An 18,808-nucleotide genomic window follows, 5' to 3' on the forward strand; every position below is an offset into this window, starting at 1 on the left:
CGTCTCCTCCAGACCAGTACGCTGCCTCTCTGCGCTAGCAAGAGGGTGATTGGAAATCCCCCAGTAAAAAATTTCCTGATGTTTTACAATGCTGAAGCAGAAGCACTCCCGGAGAGAGGCCTGTGGCACTATTAATCGCAGCATTACTTGGAGCAGCTACTGTGCCGGGCACTGCACAGGGTGGGCGAGGAGCTGGTGCTGAGCGGAGCAGGGGGCTGGAGCCGGCGGGGAGACTGGGGTGCTGCCGCTGCAGGGCTCCGGAGAGACTCCCTGCTGCCAGGCTGGGGCAGTGGGGCGGCCGCGGGCAGGAGCCTCTCCTCGGCGTATTCCCCATTAGCGGGTCACAGCACGGCTCCGCAGATCCGGGGAATGCAGTGCAGAAGCTGGTGGAAGGAGTCAGACCTCAACAATGCTGTGGAGAACTCTGCTGCCAGATTGTTTTTTATTATTTTATTTTTTCAGTGAAGTTTATGGGTTAGGGATTTTGCAGAACTTGGCACTCGGATATAATATCAAATGAAGACCTTCTGGTTCGGAAATTTGACTTAATGCAGCCTTCTTTTATTGCTTCAAGGATTAAGCAGAACAAAGTGGCTCTGCATGTGCATGTGCAGAGATGTTTGCAGGCTGGAGGCGCGTGAGACACCCTGTGGCAGTCGCGATGACCGAGCCGTGCGTGTGTGGGACCTTCTTCCGTGGAGGGTTTCACAGTGCCGCTCATGTAGCGTTAGCACTGTCTCTGCCTTGCCGACAGGGAAACACCCCTCGGAAAGACAGCAAGGCTTTCCCAAAGAGAGTGAGGGCCCCCAAACCCGCTACCTGCGGCACCGTGCTGCCTTCCTCCTGCTGTAGAGCAGACAGGGCGCTCCGGCCATGGGGGGTCACCTAGCGCAGGCAGAGCAGAAACATTGAGTTCGGGGAGCACCAGCACTGCGGGCGCATCTCTGTGTGCCTGTAAAATAGGAATGATGGTGCCACAGGGCTGAACGAGCTGCCTGGGGTGCCCAGGCAGATGGGGTGTTGCTGGTCCTGCAGCACCCCAGCTTGCAGCGCCTGTGCAGCCCTCATCCACCGCCTCCCCCTCCTGCCCGGAGGGGTTTCGTGCTGAGGCAGCCGTGCAGCCGGCACAGGGCAGGCAGCCGGCCCCGAACCGCTCTTCGGGGGCCACCTCTGTGCCCCTCTCCCTTGCTGCTGCCCGTCGATAGCCTCTGACCGCGCGTGGATGAGGCTCCCGCTCCGCACTGGCTGGCACTCGCCTCCCCGGGCTGGTTCCTGACACCCGCGTCTCCTGGCAGGCGCCGGGGCAGCGAGGGAAGATGTGTGCTTCAGAGCTCGCTGGCTCTGCTCCCTCGCCGGGCTGGGGAGCCGCGCAGCCACACCTGGGGCTGCAAGCTTTAGATGTCTCGGGAAGCTTTGCCTGCCGGAGACTTTTTGCCAAGGTAGGGCAAGGCATGCAGAGATAAACGCGTGTGTGGGCTCCTGCTTGTTTGAAAGATGCCTCCTCTCCTGCTGGCTATGTCCCACCTGTTGAGGTTCAGCCGTGCTGCAGGAGCGGCTCGGCCGCTCTCCGGGGCAGGGCTGGACTGGGGAGGGTGCGGGGGGGCTCACGGTGGCAGCGGTGCCTCCTGATGCAGGGTGCAGGGCGCAGGGTGCCGCGCCAGCGTCGCCCCGTCCTATTGCTGCTTGAGACTGGCCCGGGGGCTTTGGTGGGTGCTGGGGAGCCATTCCACCCGCGGATGGGACGGCGGGTCCCGGTGCCAGCCTGCAGGAGCACGTTTCCCCCCACCCCTGAGCAGTCTCCTTTATCTCCCCTCCAGTACCTGCTGGGATTTGTTCCCCTGCAGCCCCCCTCTGGCTGGCTCAGACACCAGGCAGCAGCTCATAGTGCCGGGAGCAAGGGCCGCTGCATGCCCCGTGGACGCCGTCCTTGTGCATGGCGCCGCTCTCCTTCGCAGCCCACTCTTGTTTCCTCCTCCTCTTCTTCCTCCCCTTCCCCTCCCAGCGCCTCTGATATCCGGGTGCCATTATCCTTATTCGACAGGCTTGTTGAAAGTTGACACAAAGGCAGGTTGGGGAGTCTGCCGGCAGCGTGGAGCTGGCTGCTGCCATAAACAACCCCCCCGGAGCTGGACTCTGCCTGCCCTGGGGCTGGAGAGGGCTCGGGGTCTTTTGTCGTGGGTGTCATCCCCCACGCCCGAACTGCCGGGTGCGGGGCTGGGAGGCTGCTGGGACCAAACGAACCAGGGTGAAACCCTGCAAAACTGTGACTCCTTCTGCAGGCAAGGACATTTCTGAAACCTGTTCTCCTTGCATATTCACACCCCCTAAACAGACTACCAAGGTGAAATTCAAATTTTCTATCCAGCTCCAGGACCTGGAAACCCAAATTCCTCTGCACTCATAGCCGATGTCCAGCTGGCTGTTGGCAGCCGACCTGGCGGTTCCCAGGGGTTCATTACTGCTGCTGCTGTGATCGGACTTGTCCTGCCTCCAGCCCTTTCACAAGCATCTGGTCCTTCTCTCTCAGACTCAGTAAACCTTTGGAGAGCCCGTTTACATTACGGATAGCCTGATACATTCAGCAAGAGGCAATATATCAGCAATTTAGTTATTGAGGATTAGGTCTTGAATATCCCGGGGATATAATGTTGGTCTTTCTCACCTTGCATGTAGGAGGACTAATGGTAAATTATCTGGATGGTTTACATTTTCTGGTTTGCATTGGAGCTCCCAAGGACCAATTTATCCTGATTGAATTGCAAACAAGGCTTACTGTCATCTCAGAAGCAGGGGCCAGGTCTCTCCATAAATGAATTCAGAGCAATTCAGGTTACCCCAAATTCTTCCTGTCGATGGGATAATGGCATAAATCCTGCTAATGTTTAGACTGGAAATTGTTTGCAGCAACCTGAGCTTGACTGATGGCTGCAATAGCAGAAAGAATCACAATTTGTGTCCTGAGGTAAGGGTGGGAAGAGCTGGAAGCCCGGCCCTTCTGCGGCAGCGTCTGCTGGTGGGCATGCCGCAGACACTGTGTGCTTGCAGGGAGGTTTTGAAACATGAGGATGTTACTTGTGACCCGCCTTGGCACTGGCTTTTCAGCATCCAGGATGCCAGTAGCTTTTCTGTGCTGAGTGGGCAGCTGTGGCCGGAGGCCCAGGCTCTCTTTGGGCCACAAAGCAAGGAAACAAGGAGGAAAAAGTGTGTGTTTGTCTGGTTTGTGTTGTGGCCTCAAGGTTTCCCATGGCACTTCCCTGCCCTTGCACTGAACAAGCCCTGAGAGATGGGGTATGTGGTGGCGGCATAAACTTCACGCTGGCTCTTGGCACGCTGGGGCTGTATTTGCTCCCTAAGAATATCCCCGCTGCTGTCTCCGCACCGAGGGGACTTTGCCTAAACTGTGAGTGTTGTGTAAACACTGCAGGACGCGGAGCGGGTTCAGCCTGTACTTCCTGCGAATGCACTTCACCTGCAAAGCCGCCGTAATTAAGAATAAGGGGCAGCCAGGCCGGGGTGGTGGCACCGTGCTCCCTCCAGCGCAGCTGGCGCTCAGCGCTAATTTGGGGAGAGTTTGGGCCATGCTGTACTGACGCTGCCCTGCTCACACCAGCTAGCATCCCTGGGGTCCTCTGGCTGTGCCGTGCCGTACGTTGCCATACTGTGCCAGGCCATCCGTCCGGAGGGTCCGGCTGCCTGTGCTGCCTCCCCCCCGCACAGGGGAGCCCCGTGCCGTGCCCAGGTCTCTGCACGTGAGCACGGTGTGGAGGGAGGCTGCGGGGCTGGGGTGGGATCCCCTCCCGGCACAGCTCTCCGCTCTGGTAAACACTCCCAACAGCCCAGCTTAAGCACTTGACAGTGTTTATAAAGCAGCTTGCAGCAAACAGACTTGGAAGTGCAGAACAAGTTGGTGTTTACACAAGCAACTAATTATTTATTTGAAAATCCTGTGGATGAGCTGCGGGCTGTAACGACAAGCACATGGGGAGCGCTGTGCTCCTGCCCCAGCAGCGCTCGGCAGAGTCGCGGCAGGGACACGGTGAAAAGTTCAAGGCTATCCGGGCGGGAGGACGATGGCAGCGCTCTGCAGCACCTGATGGCCTGCAGGTCTCGCCGGCACACATGAGCCAAAGCTGCTGTGAGGTGCCCGCTCCAGGGCACATCTCGGTGTGGAGGCACGTGCTGCTGCAAGGTCCAGCAGTACCTGGGTCACATCTCCCAGCAGCAGCTGACTCAAGATGCTGCCAGCCCACTACGGCTGCTGTGGGCAGCCCTCTCTGTTCAGGTATTTTGCTGCCGTAGCCATAACCACCCTACAGCTGGGCCGGAGCAGGGGAGCTGCTCCAGCCGGTGGCCCCTCAGCAAGTCCCCCACCCCACGGTGGGCACGGGAGGGGGCCGGCACCCCGGAGCCTGTGTCCGTCCCGCAGGCAGTGCGCGGGCTGCAGCCGGGCTTCGTTCCAGCACCGTCATCACTGGCCATTTGGGGCATCGGCGATTGCGCAGTTATTATAAAGGGATTAAAACCATTTTCTGTTTCATTTGACTTCACAGAGTGAATGTTGTCGCCTTTATTCCCACACAATGGCAGCCGTTGGCAGGGCTTCGCTCTGCCAGCTGCAGAGAGAAGAGCATGGCCCTGCCTGGCAGCGCCAGAGCTCTCGGTGCAGCCCCGGAGGTCGCCCTTCCTGCACGCCAGTCACAGGGCACACGGAAAACCACCTCCCAGGTCATTTCCCGGGGGAGCAACAGCCCTGCCTGCACTGCCTCTCCCCTGGAGTCGGGCAGCACAGCCAGCAGGAGCAAGGTCTCAGATGCTCCAGGGCAAGGATGGGGCACGCAGCAGCTCCCGGGCTGGCTGCACCTGGAGCCCTGCGCGCTGGGCTGCCATCCGGCAATTTCCTGCTGCACTGGGCTTCCCTTTGCTCTCCAAGAAGTTCATGTGGAACAGTTGGTTGGTTGCCCAGCCTGTCCTCCTGGCATTGCCGTCTCATCGCCCTGTCCTGCCACACACGTCGGGCAACTCACCACTGGAGCTTGGCAAGGGTAGCGCGGCACATACGGCTGCGCTCACTGCCGAATGCCGGGCTTCCTCCACCGGCAGGGCCGTGCGAGAGCCAGCGAGCCCATGGCAGAGCAGCTCCTGCGCTCTGTCCCGCTCGGCACTGCCTCTGCCCACGCAGGCAGCGCTGACCCTTCCCTGCCACTCTGGGGGAGTGGGAGCTGGGAGGTTTGGAAATTCCCTCCGAGCAGAAACGCGGCGTTTCGGGCAGCTCGCGGGATGATCCCGCCCCGTCCCCAGACAGCCCCGTCTCTGGCTTGGGACTGCAGGCTCGCTTTCTGCTTGGCTCGACTACCAGCCCCAGAGGTGCCCACTTGATGGGAAACATCTTGTGCACTTGGCAGTCTGCAGAGGCCATCTGCTGCTCGAGGAGGGGTGGCCGAGGGGGACTGGCACTATTTTAAACAAGTTACAGCTATAACCGTATGCAGCATCGGCAGATGGCAAAGCTGCGTTAGGCGTTTCTACGTGTGCTAACTGTTATTAAGCAACGCAGTGGCTTGTGGATAAGGTTGGAGGGCGATTCGCCCCACGCCACTCCGGGTGCCGCCATCTGCCTGCACTCCTTGCGTGCCGCTCCCCCGGTTTGCTCCACGGCTTCTGCGCTTGCCCGCCGCAGTGCCGAGCCCAGCCGTTAACGGGAGAGATGTCGACTGTCAAGTTAATCTGTTCTCCTCTTCCTTTGCAGTTCCTGCGAGTGCATTTGGAAACTGCAAGCAGCTAACGCTCGCTGCCAGAGCCCCCAGATGGGACTAGAGCCAAGCTCCTGCGCTCCTTACGGGGATGAAGGTAGAGCCATGTTACCTGCTACCTAAGCTCACTGTTGCTGATGTAGTTTGTGGATATGGTCCCGTACCAGGTTTCATGCACAGACTCTCAGCTCTGATCCTGCCCGAGACGTTTTAGCGGCCGCAGAGAGATCCCCAGCTGTGGAGCGGGCTCCTCCGACCACCCTGCGACAGAGGGTCTGCAGCGCTGGAGAGTTACTATGCAGCTTGGACTGTTTGTGGTGGTGGTTTTTCTAAGCTCGATGGATCTCACAGGCAGCAGCAAAGTGGTGAAGGGCAAGAGGCAAAGACGAAGTATGTATGAAATACTTTTCTTCTCTACTTCTTCTCGTGATGCTGTACGGTTTGTGCAGGTGGTGAACGTGAATGTGAAAGTTGGTGAATGTCTTACCAACGCAGAGAGCTGGGCAGAACCCGGGGTGCCCCACGAGCCTCCGCAGCTCCCCAAGTCCCACTCCCGTGCACAGACGTGCACTCCCCTGTCCCGCCGGACCTGCCGCAGCCCTGAGCTTCAGGCAATTGCCCCGGCGCCCTGGCAGCTGCCCCCACTAACCCCGCAGGCAGCGCCGGGCAGGGATGGGGAAGAGCTGCCCTGCAGCCTGCGGCTCAGGGCAGGGACCGGCTGGCATTGCTCCCCAGGGCTGCGGCCCTCGGGTAAGCTGGTGCCCATGGCAGCGCTCACGGCTGGAGGAGTTGGCTCTGCAGAGCAGGACAGGGTCGACCTCCCCGCTTCCCGGAGCGCCTCGACTGCCCCGGCCCCTGCCCGCCTTCGCCCCCACAGGCACGGATCTGGCAGGCAGCCGTGCGCATCCCATCCTGCACCCCGCCGAGGCCGGCAGCCTCGGGGTCCCCCGCCATGGTCAGGCACCTTGCTGGGAGAAGCGAGCAGTAGAAGGAGGGGAAGGGAGCATGTGAGCATGAGCCGTGCATCAGTCCCCATCCGACTCCCCAGCACTGCTCTGCCAGCAGGCTGCCGCCCCGCACCGTCCTTTCCCCGACGGCCACCCCATCCCGCCCGGAGCCCCCCCAGCAGGTTCTGCCCCGGGCAGCGGCCGTGCACGGGTGCCCGCTCAGCTGCTGCAGGGGCGTTGGGCCATGGGGTGGCCAGGCCACAGTGCGACCCAAGGTGCACGGGTTTTTAATTATCCCTCCATCCTGGATGGTCCTTGGCCGGTCCCAGCTCCGGGCTCACGCAGGGCAACCAGGCTGAATCGGCAGAAGAGCAGCCACATGAGTTTGCCCTCATTGGTGTAAGCTAGTTTTAGAACTGTTTTACATTAAAACTGTTTTAAATTAAATTATATAAAAATGATTTTATATTAAAACTGGGACTGCTGAGCCCTGTGAGAACAAGGAAAACCTGATGTCATAGCTAATGCTATAAAGTGCAGTTTCCAGTGAGGGCCCAGTTTATACCTTTGCCATAGAAACAGACCTTGGCCCTGCGACCCAGCGCTGTGGGAGAGATGGGGCCGGATCCCCTGGGGGTCCCTGCGTACAGGGGGCCAGGCCCAAAATGCCCAGGGGAGGTCCCAGTCCAGACCCAGCAAACCCTCCTGGCAGCCAGGCACTGAGGGTCCACGGGGCTGGGGACCCCTCTGCTTTCTGTTTCATTTCCTGAGGCTGTGGCAGCCTCCGTGCCTGTGGACCCAGCGATGGGGCTGGGGTAGGCAGCAGGGGAACTGCCGGGGTCTCGGGTCACTGCGGGGGGAGAGGAAAGTTTTCTTACCTCTTGGTCTGGCATGTGAATACTGTGGTGCTCCGCGCTTGCTTTTGAAGTGTAGTAAACACAGTATTTAAAAGAATACATTTTTTTAAATACACAGCTTTTCTATAAACAAGGACGCTGCTTGCATAATAAACTAATAAAAATAACCTGCATTCTAGCCTGCAAAGAATGCTATTGGTTTCAAAACAAGCAGCATTTTATATGATAATTAAAAGCAGAAAACTCTCAAGACATGGGATTGAGTATTTTTCTTGGACTGAACTTAGGAGCTGAGAACACATCTCTATTTTGGGGGCAGTGAAATCTCCTGCACTGCCAGATATCGTTAACATAAGCGGGGTCAGAGCGAGATTTAGCTTGGGACGCAGCCTGGCTCAAAGCGCAGCACAGAATTACTCAGACAGTTTCGCTCCAGCAGCGCACGGCTCCGGGCCCTGCTCGTCCCACAGGGTGCCCGTAGCTCCGCGAGGCGGCACCACCAGCTCCAAGAGGGGACACGGGGAGGAGACGCTGGCCCACCCAGGCACGTGTCCCTCGTGGGTGTCTGCCCAGCACGGGCAGCAGGGCTGACGGACAGGGCTGGGAGGCAGGGGGCTGGTGGGAAGACAGCGCTGGGACTCTGTGTAGAGTTGGTGGCTGCTTCTGGGTCCCGCTCCTCACTGCTGCCGCCGTCGCGACCCTCGTGCCCGCGCTCGGCGCTGGTGCCTGTGGGCATCGGGCACGGGGCCGTGACGCCCGGCCGGAGCGGTACCGGGAGCCGCAGCGAGTGTGTCGGTGCAGCAGGACCCCAGCCCTCGGGCTGCCGCGGTCCCTGCCCTTGCTGCCGGTGGTGCCAGTGTGTTGGGGCTGAAGCCGGTGCGTGCAGAGCCCGGCCACGCGGGCGGGCAGGCACTAACTGCCGCCTCTCCCTTGCTCTTCCAGTTAGCACCGAGCTGAGTCAGGGCTGTGCCAGAGGCTGCGACCTGTGCTCCGAGTTCAATGGGTGCCTGAGATGTTCCCCCAAACTATTCATCCTTCTGGAGAGGAATGATATCCGGCAAATTGGGATTTGCCTACCATCTTGTCCACTGGGATACTTCGGCCTTCGCAATACAGACATGAACAAGTGCATCAGTGAGTACGGGAGTGGGAGGGAACGGGCGAAATGCGGGAGGGTGGCTGAGCTTTGCAGTGCTTTGCAGGGAATCGTGTTGCCTCCATTCAGGTGAGAGGAGATGCTGTGGCTGTATGGAAGGGGAGAAGGCCGTGCTGAGCAGGGCAATAACCCAGGGAATAACCCCATAATTTATGCTGATGATGGCTAACGCACCTTGAGTGCCCAGGCGCTTCCCCACCACAGCACGGTGCAGCTGGTGCAGCGTGCAGCCAGGCTGAGACACTCCTTCCATTTGAACAGCCGCTAGATACTGCCCAAACAGTGCCCTCAGAAGGAGGATAAGCATCCACTGCCTCCCCATCAGCCCTTCCATGCAGCTTTTGACTTGAGTTTTGGCCTTCGTGGTCTTTGAGAGCCTCTGTGGGTCTCTCCATGCTGCGGGCAGGTGGTGGTGGTGGACCAATGGTCCATTAGAGCAGAGGGCCACCGGCAAAGCCTTCAGGGCTGGGTTACCCTGTCGCAGCATGCTCAGCACCGCCCAGGTATGCTGTGGATGTGGCATCTTGCAGGGCATTTGGGAAGCTCTGTTACCTGGGCTGCCAGACTGGCACCCTCTTTCTTTGGGAGGAAGGAGAAGGGGGGGGATCCTTTCAGCTTTTAAGGTACTGCTCGCACAAGTACCTTTTCTTCTCTCCTGTGCCCATTCACCATAGCCAAGCAGCTCTCTGAACGAGATCCTTGGCCTGGGGCTGCCTCTTTCAGCCAGAGCACCAGAAAGAAGCTGGACATGGAAAAATGTGATCACTTCCCTGGCAGTTTCATGCAAATCACCCTCACGGCCAGATTTCTGTCTAACTCTGTTACTTTGCAGCCCATACTGTAGCTGCAGCTGGAGCAGTTGATACTGAAAAGGACTTTATTCTTTGCACTGTCCCACTTTGGCTGACTGATGCTCAAAGCAAACACCAGCCCAAACCTTTTCCACTCTGCCTGATTTCAAGCTGGCAGTGACTGCTGCTGGCTAGGAGAGCTGCAGCACAGTGGCTCTGTCTTGTATCAGGGAACGGTGCAAAGAAAACTGACTTCTATCCGAGTAGCACAATCAGGCCTGGCAGGACGTTCAGAGACTTGCCCTGGCTGTTGGCAGACCCCTTGGAGCCGGGAGTGAACTCCAGTTAGCAGTGAAGAGCTTCCTGAGTCTTTTGCTCACATCAGACTACATGATGGCTCTGTGGTTTTTTTTTTCCCCCAGAATGCAAAATTGAGAACTGTGAGTCCTGTTTCAGTCGAAACTTTTGCACAAAATGTAAGGAAGGTTTGTATTTGCACAAAGGGAGATGTTACGTCACATGCCCCGAAGGCTACTCTGCTGCCAACGGCACCATGGAGTGCAGCAGTCCTGGTAAGCGATGCTCGGGCACCTTTCGCTGAGCTTTGTGTGCGTCTGTCGGGTCCAGTCACGTGTATTGCTACAGTTTGGTTTAGATGATAAAACGAACCCCTCAGAGACGATGATGGCTCATTGTGCCTGTGTCAAGTGGGTGACGGTACAGGTCAGACCCAGCCCTTCAGAGTGCAGAGCCCTCTGGAGACCAGCCTAGGCAGGGAGCAGCACCCCAGTGTTGCTGCCGTGTGTTTGTGAAGTGTGACTCAGAGTTTGTGTGGTACGGCAAGGAAGGGGGTGCCTTGAAAACTTAGGAAGCAGCTGGGGAAACACACGTACTCTTCAAGCCTGAAGTGGGGGAGAGGTGCGATGGCGTGCAAGGGCTCCAGGAAATCCTGAGGCAGCAACGGAGAAACGAGAATTACTACTGGCCTCTCTTGTTATCTGGCAGCACAATGTGAAATGAGTGAGTGGGGGCCCTGGGGGCCCTGCTCCAAGAAGAGGAAGCTCTGTGGCTTCAAGAAGGGCAACGAAGACCGAACGCGGCGGATTCTGCAGGCTCCCTCTGGAGATGTGTCCCTGTGTCCTGCCACCACGGAGGTGCGGCGATGCACTGTGCAGAAGAACCAGTGCCCTGAAGGTGAGCAGATGTGGAATACCTCACCATACCTCCCCAGCACCCCTTATTTGTCAGGCACGAGTATTCAGCCAATTGTCCAGTACCATAAATGCACTGCACATCTCACTACCCCTCTGCGGTACAGGGAACACAACGTGACAGCAGCTAGAAGGACCCACGGGTGGGTGATGCTCAGCACGGCTTGCTGTGTGTCCCACAGGCTTTCAGGTATTTTAGCTTCTTCCCTGGCCACAGAGCAGTGAGGCAGCTGAGCAGCCGAAGAAGGTGCACGCCTGTGCGCTGCAGTGATGGGAGTCATCTTCTCCTCTACCAGAATGCTTAGGTCTGTGTTTTTCCCAGGAATTAGAGTGTCTTCAGGATGAATGGTGGTTTGGTCACCCTCTTATGGGATGGACAAGGCTTGCAGCTGGGTTGAGTATTTTGAGGGAAACCGGTTCTGAGCAGTGACTAACACCACAGGGATTACACAGGCGGGCAGGGGGAGGCAGACACGGCCGATCTGTTCCTCTGATGCACACAGCAGCGTGCGTTAGCTAAGGGGCTTGGTATGCAGCCGCAGAGAAATGCAAGTGTTAACACTTCTGCTGGAGACTGACAATTACAAAGCTAAACCCAGATTTGATCCTTCTTCCCTGTTTCTATTTAGGCAACAGCTCGTAATGCAAAGCACGGCCTGGCAGATAGGGCGGCTCTCGGGCACCTCTCTGCGTGGGGAGGGGTACAAGCCCTTCGGGCCACCCTCGGCAGCCGTGGGCCGCGGGCCAGCTCACTCTGCTGGAGAGCCTTATGGTGCCCCTTTGCTTTACTGCAGGGAAAAGGAAGAAAAAAGAAGAGCAAGGAAAGCAAGACAGTGCAAATGGGAACAGAAATCGGAAAGACACCAAAGATGCTAAGTCTGGCACCAAGAAGAAGAAGAGCAAACAGAGAGGGGCTGTGGTCCCCGCGACGTCCGCTAGCCCTGCCCAGTAGCTGCCCCTTTACGTCACCTGATGGCAAGACTTCATTGCTGCTATGTATATGAAAGCTTTATTGAACCAGAGCACTGCTACACAACACGTACACATGTCCAGAAAGACAGACATATACTCCCAGACCGACCCACAGACCCGACAGAAACCACACAGACAATAAGGAGGCTGCACACACACACACCCCACCCAGGATCGCAGAAGGATGCTGCTGAGAAGAGGAGTGGGAGTGCACATGGAGGGAAGCCCACCTCCCCAGGGCTCCGCGGGGGACGCTGCGGGGAGGAGAGGTGGAGTATGAGTCAGCGAAGGACCCAGACGCGAGACTTCATGACCAAAGGCCTCAACTCGAGACCGGGCGCATGGCCCCAGCGCAGCATGGCTGCAGCCAGAGGGACGAGACCGGGGCCGCACGGCCGCTCTCCCTGACGTGGGACCCAGACTCACACAAAGGCAGTGGCCTCTTTCTCTTCCCCCCACCCTTTATTTTGTGTTTTAAGCTGTATGACTTTATCATTGCGAATACATGTTAAACGTTTGTGGTAAGAGGTCAGTGGTATCTACCCTGAATCTGCTTCAAAGAGTTATTTCAAATTAAAAAACAAAAACCAAAATGACAACCAGCTTCCTGAGTGTGTGGTTCATGCCTTGGCCCCTATGGAGGCTGGTGTCCCACAGGACAGAGACTCACTTGTGGAAGGGAAACTCACCAAAGCTTTAAGAAAATCCCAGAAAATGTTGCCAGCTGCACTGCAGCCACAAATCAGCCGTCCTGCACTCGCAGGACCCCAGCTGTGCTCCGCAGAGCCCGTGAGGAATTTCCCACTGAAGGATCCAGTTAACATGCAGCAGATTGAGAAAATGAGAGGTTACAACAAACCGCAGGTTGCCGAAACATTGTGACTCCGCTTGTACAGTCACAGCTGCGGGACTCCATCCCGAGCTAGGGACACGCTCGTCCGTCTGCCCAGACACCACCCAGGCGCGTAGCAGGAGGGAAGGCAGGCGGGAGGGGGAAGGCACAGTTCGGGCTCTGCAGAAGAGAAGCAAACTTTTAAGTTTGGTAGAAACTACTGGTCTGCGTGCCACCGACTGGAATTCCCTGGATTCAGCCAAGTGCTCCTGCTCCGCAAGAGCCAACACCTGGGCAGATGAACCGGGATGAGGACAGTGCGGGACAGAGACGTAGTGAGACCTGCGCGGGTGCACGTGAACGCTGCCTTCTCTGCACAGGGAGCTGTACCCTCGGCAGTGTCACGAGGTGGCATACCGCTCAGTTTCCCTTATATTTTAAAATGTGCTTCCTCGATATAAATATGTGCATACATTTAATTCCTCTAGAGTTCAGCAAAAGACCTCTGGTCCTGAGGGAGGGAGCCAGGGGAGGTGCTGTGGCTCCCAGAGATGTGCCCGGGGTGGATCAGTGACGTGCTGCTGAAGCTCCTAGCTTCCCTGGTAAGGTGATGGGCAGGGAAAAGCTCACCCCAAAGCTAGACCCGGCAAATACAGTCTCCGCTGCGCTTGCTTTCGTACCACCTTCTCCGCTCTGCGGTTTTGGAGGGCAGAGCGAGCCAGCGGCTGTACGGGGATGCCTGTGGGAGAGCCCCCTGCTCACGCTGACGGGTCGCCCGCCCATGCCCGGCAGTCCTGGTCCTCTCCTGCGAAGAGCCGGCAGTTCGTGGTGCCCGCCGAGGACTCAGCTCCGGCAGAGGACACCTAAACTCTCCCTTCGCCCCATCCGCGTTGCGGCTGGTTTGGCTCAGTGCAGAACGTGGGAGCTGCACAGTTGTTTCAGCTCCGGAGCTGTACCAAGCTCTCCGTGACTGCTCTGCTGGCAGCAAAACCTTTCAGCCCATCATCCACTTTGCGTTTAAGTAAACAAGAAGCCGTTATATCTTTTAAAGGGGATTCCATTTCAGCACAATGATAAACGACCAGCATACCAAGCAGAGAGAGAAAGGTTCTTCAAAGTCATCCTTTGAGTTGTTTATGGATCATGTTCAGACGATTCCTGAAAGCCTCCCAGCTGAAAGATCAGATCTCACTTTATTTTCTAGCCTCAGCTAGCCTGTGAGATAAGTATTTTGTTTGTGCCATGGCGTTGCATGTAAGCAGAACCGTTTTTCCCTTCCGCTTTTTAGCAGCAATAATCAGTAACCCTTTCATGAACCTCAGCTTGCTAATTCATAAACGACTCCTTCCTCCCTCCTGCTGCAGTATCTCAATCCAGTTCTCAACAAGGATTAGAGAAAAGAGAGAGTGCATTAGTAAGGTTTTATACACGGAGGCTCTGTTAACTGACTGGATTCCCTACAGTAACTCATGGCAATATTAGCACAACTATTTCAAAACTAAACTGCATATAATAAATCAACACAACCTATTTTATAGAACTCTCTAGAGTTTTTTAGAAAAAAATGACAAACTTCTTTCTGTTGTAGCCTCTTCCCTTCTTTCTTCCTTTTTCATAGCAAAATGGGAAGAAAAAGGGAGAAATGCAAAGGAAAGTTTAAAATGCATATTAAGAAAACCCAAGATTTTCCAGTATGGGTGATTTTAAAATTAAATTGTTTTAGAAAAACTAGGAGGAAAATATAAAAAATAAATCCAATTTCTTTTCTTTTTTTCAATCAGCTCAAGAATTGTGCTTATTCCCAATCCTAGAGAGTTGCTTCATTTATAAATTTAGAAATATTTTGCCTTTGACCAACGTGATTTGCACGCTGAGCTCAACAGTCCAAGCCGGAGATTTCCTTAGATAGGTTGATGTCGTCTCAACTCACACGCACGTGAACACTCTCTTTCAGCCCACCAAATAAAATCTGTTGTGGTGTTCTCTCCATGGCATCACTGTAAAATATGCTTCTTTAAACAAATAAATAAATAAATGGGTTTGCTGAACAAGCTTTGTTTGCTTTATTCACTAAAACCAGAGTCAAATCCCAACTAATCAAAAACGTCTAGAGAGAGCCTCTCCTAAGCAACTTCTGTCTACCGTCCAGAAGCCAAATGTACCTATACGGATCATGGCATGAAAACATTGCTGCTCCGACTTCTGCGCTTATTCATGCTCTGTACTTCAACCACCTAGCTGCTGGAGTCATTTCTAGCTGCATAGACAGACAGATGGCTCCTTTGTCAGAAACTCTGTTGCACAGAAAACGTCTTCATTTTTACTGTTGAACCCACTGGTGTTGATTTACTGGACAGAATTCTTTCTACTCAAAATCTGCAGGATAGTTTCTAGGCAGTTTACTTAGCTTTTGGGCAATTCATCCCACGTAATGGGGAACAAAGGGCAAGGAGTAATATATTAACAGCTTACAATCATGAGTTTGGAACTGTTTAATTTCTATCTCATTTGCTGAGATTTAGGAGCTAAAGCAGACATATTTCACCAAACACAGGTTGGTTGTATTATGTTCTTACCCTCTCTGTGTAATATAAATGCGTATTTTTCACCGGCTACGGTCAAGTTAAACGTGTGCACACATAATCCTCAAACAATAATTTACTAGCTTTCTACCCCCCTGGAGATGGAGGCAATGTATATACTTTTTAGTTCATGTTTATGTTAAAATGATTTCTCACTCAGAAGAAATCTTAGCTTTGATTACAGGAAATAGAGTAGGATAGTGAAACAGGTTATCCCTAATACTATTATTTGGATTACATTGCCTGACAACACTAAAAGGGGTATTTTTTTATATATTTACAGATTTTATTAAGTCAATAGTCTTCACAGAGAGATGTTAGGTATACATTTTAAAAAAACCCCTCTATTGAAATTACAGAAATACCAGCTGTATTTAACCAGTCACCATAAATAAATCACACCCATGGCATTTATATACATGATAATATATTATACCCAACCAAATGCCAAACCATAGTTTAGATGGAGCCGCTTGCCAGAATCTCCATGATTTTTTGAAGAGCAGCAGGATCTTAGTGGAAAAAAAAAAAAAGGCAACCAGGTAGATAATACATTGTGATTTGCAGCACAAGCTTAAACACCCAGTTAGAACCTCATCTGCCATTCACCACTGAAACGGCCTGCAAAAGGCCACGTCAAATCCTGTGACGTGCAAGGCTAACATGCATGATGCAACACGTGCAGCTTTCCAGAAAAGAAGTCACTTTTCGTGACTATTAAAATCAAATCACAGAAGTAAAACATTTATATGTAAATGCTTTAGCTTCCAGATTGCTAGTAAGCACTTAATCCCTGTGAGAGAGATCTGCAGCACTGCCGTCCATTCAGAGAGGAAAGCTCTTGAAAGGCTCTGGAAGGCTGTGAGAACCGCGCAGGACTGAGCACAACGTTCGCTCCGAGGGCTCGACCCTGCTGGGCACAGCGCAGCCCGCACTCCCAAAGTACTTTTTCACCTCTCTGCCTTTTTTGCTTGACTTCAATTTTCTCCTCCCTCCAGCTTTCCCCTGTTGCTTTCAGTCGCCATTTTGGGAACTCCAGATCCGAGGCAACGATATCTGGGATCGCTTTTGTTTTTTCCGTTAAGGAGCCATCAAACCTGGAACCTTTTGCCAAGGAGCCCTGCCTCCCACTCTTTTAAGCCATCTCCCTGAAAACCTATTCCTGAGGAAGTGAGTTGGGAAAACTACTGTGGTGATAAACCATCTACGGTATCTTCTGGCCATGCTTGGGATGATTTTGAAGGCTAGCTACGAAACCCAATTCTGTCCTTGTGCTCTGCGGGGAATCACTGCAACAAGGAGAGTAAGATGGCTGATGTTGCCTTCATCCTGTTAAATAAAACAAAGTAGCTCAATACCACACCGAAAAAGTGCTCCAAGTACAAGTCCAGTCTTGTTCTGAAGTCTTGGAAATCTATTTTTCCTTCATTTAATTGACAAAATCTGTAGATCATACAAGGAAGACAGCTCCTGCCAAAAATCAAACATCACTAGTTTTTAATAATACAATGGGAATAACCCCTTAGAACATATGTAATTATGGCAATGAGTCATTCTGATGGCATCACATAACCACATTCACTGGGATTTTGACAAGGAAGAGGCCACATAAAATTCGAAGTGATTTCATTTCAGCAATGGTCAGGCTAGTCCTGTCAATGAAGCTGAGGCCGTTTGGCAGATCCGACAGGCCTGGCATCTATCACTAACCCCCCTGTCCTGTCTGGTATGTGGTATGGACAACATCCCGCTGTAGCCAATTTAAAAAGAAGAAGAAAAGAAAAAAGTTAAAAATTGAAACGGGAGGATGCATCAATAGCAAATGAAAAGCTTGTGAGTCATACAGCAACAAAAAATTAGTTTAGTAGAGTAAAATATCTGACTCACATGTTATCAGATACACAAGTAAACAACCACAGCTACAGAGATACTGCAAGTTAAATACTAATACTTAAAAAATGTTAGCCGCAGTAATGTAATTTTGGTCAGGAAAAAACATGAGAGAGAGGAGAGCGCAGCTGAAAGAATGAATTTATTCCAGTTTGAATGCAATTCTCATATGTTATCAGTACAATCTTTTCTCATGACAGAAAATACAGGCTTGTAGCCCACTCCGATTGGAACGACAGGGCTCGCCATAAGCAAGGCTGGGGAGAGTGGTGCGGAGACCTCTGTGTTAAAGCTTTCAACTTGGGAATTCAACAATTAACTCTGAGGCATTACCAACAAAAGTTCTCCATGACATAACCTCATGTCTAAAGCTAGCTATTTCTATTCTTTCACAGAAAGAGACAGCAATTTTCTGGAGGCACTCCAAGATATCTTGCTAACAATAAAAAGAGTGTTTTCTTAAGGAAAAGGAAGAAAGAGTGGGGGAGAACAGAGCAAGTATTACTCAACTATTTAGTCTAAAAATCTGAAAATCAAAAGGATCTTCTGACAGATTGATATCAACTCTAATAGAAAACACACTTGTCCAGGGAAAACTCATCTACATGAGCCTCCAGTCTGATAGCTTAAACAATTATCTACAATTTGGAATTAATTTTTTATGCCCACATCAATGTGTATTTTTTAAATGCCCAAGGCATAGATAATTTTATTAAGAGAAAAAACAGAAATTGTAGGCTTAGCCAAAACAGACTCAAATTCAAGACCGCCATCTTACAAAACATCTCTCAAATCTTGACTCATTAGGACTGTGTTGTACAACAGGGACTATGCACTACCTAAAAGCAAAATGCTGAAAATCATTAAAAGAACAAAATCTCAGAAGCTCTGTTATTGTTCTGGATTTAGAAGAGCATTAGCAGAACTAGAAGGAAATTGAACTAGCCGTGAATACTCTGCCGCTAATGAGTATTTAGAAACGACGGGCCAGACCTTCGTTTTGGGGAATGATTCCCCAACGCGCTCAGCAGTTTGGCCCCAGCCCAAACTCTGGTATAAATTAACACCGTTTCAGCGGAGCTTTGTTAATTTCCCCTAGGTGAGGATCTTTCCAGTTTCTGTTAAAATCTGGCAGCAACATGAATGTAGGCATAGTCTTTAGACATATCATTCGCCTAAATTTGAGTTACTGCACCGTCCGTGCAATTCTTTACATGCATATAAAAAAGCCAGCGTTGTCATTTCTAATTTTAAAAAGCCATCGCCAGCAACCCAGAAACAACAACCCTGTGTGCCTATAAACATCCCACCAGCACTGCACCGCCGCACGCAAGTGTGCCCCGCGCTGCCAGTGCTCCCACCAGCACCCCGTACCACCGGGCCGCTTTGCTGACCGCACGCATTCATCTCCAAATGGAAACAGGCATTCACGCCAAGCTCCCAAACGATTCTTATTATGTCCCTGCGAACAAACAACGTCTCACAAACAATGAGGGCTCCTGTGCCAGCCACCCTCGTCCTTACGGCCTCCCCTGCCCTTGACACGGCCCGCGCCGCCCCCCCCTCTCCCCGCCCCGGGCCCAGGGCGGGAGCCCCGGCCGGACAGCAGCGGCCGGCCAGGGCCGCCTCCCGCCCTCCGCTCCGGACGGGGCCCTGCGGCCCACCGCCCTCCGCCCGCCCCGCAGGCCGCGCTGGGGCGGGCCGGGAGCGCCCCGCGGCACAGGCCGCCCCGCCGGGCCCCACGGGCCGCAGCCCCTCTCGCCGCGCCGGGAGGGACGGCGGGGCCGGGGAGGGGGGCACGACGGGACACCGGGGGACAC

The 18,808-nt window shown here is 53.6% G+C and overlaps 1 protein-coding gene and 1 long non-coding RNA gene across 6 annotated transcripts in view; one reads left to right on the forward strand and one right to left on the reverse strand.

Moving 5' to 3' along the window:
- Window positions 1–12,283, forward strand: part of RSPO1 (R-spondin 1) — a 28,902-nt gene extending 16,619 nt beyond the window's left edge. For all 5 annotated transcript variants that reach the window (XM_069802840.1, XM_069802838.1, XM_069802836.1 and 2 more), the window contains 5 exons: window positions 5,747–6,140; window positions 8,497–8,688; window positions 9,924–10,073; window positions 10,507–10,695; window positions 11,507–12,283. In XM_069802840.1, coding sequence (XP_069658941.1) covers window positions 6,047–6,140; window positions 8,497–8,688; window positions 9,924–10,073; window positions 10,507–10,695; window positions 11,507–11,664 — 783 coding nt within the window. In that variant the 5' untranslated portion in view covers window positions 5,747–6,046 and the 3' untranslated portion in view covers window positions 11,665–12,283. The remainder of the gene's footprint in view (window positions 1–5,746; window positions 6,141–8,496; window positions 8,689–9,923; window positions 10,074–10,506; window positions 10,696–11,506) is intronic.
- Window positions 540–2,131, reverse strand: LOC138689439 (uncharacterized). Its single transcript, XR_011328273.1, has 2 exons — window positions 1,821–2,131; window positions 540–952 (listed from the first exon to the last, which is right to left on the reverse strand). It is a non-coding gene; the product is annotated as an uncharacterized lncRNA (long non-coding RNA).
- Window positions 12,284–18,808: the final 6,525 nt, after the last annotated feature.

Source organism: Haliaeetus albicilla, chromosome 16 (assembly GCF_947461875.1).
Source record: "Haliaeetus albicilla chromosome 16, bHalAlb1.1, whole genome shotgun sequence".
Lineage (NCBI taxonomy): Eukaryota > Metazoa > Chordata > Aves > Accipitriformes > Accipitridae > Haliaeetus > Haliaeetus albicilla.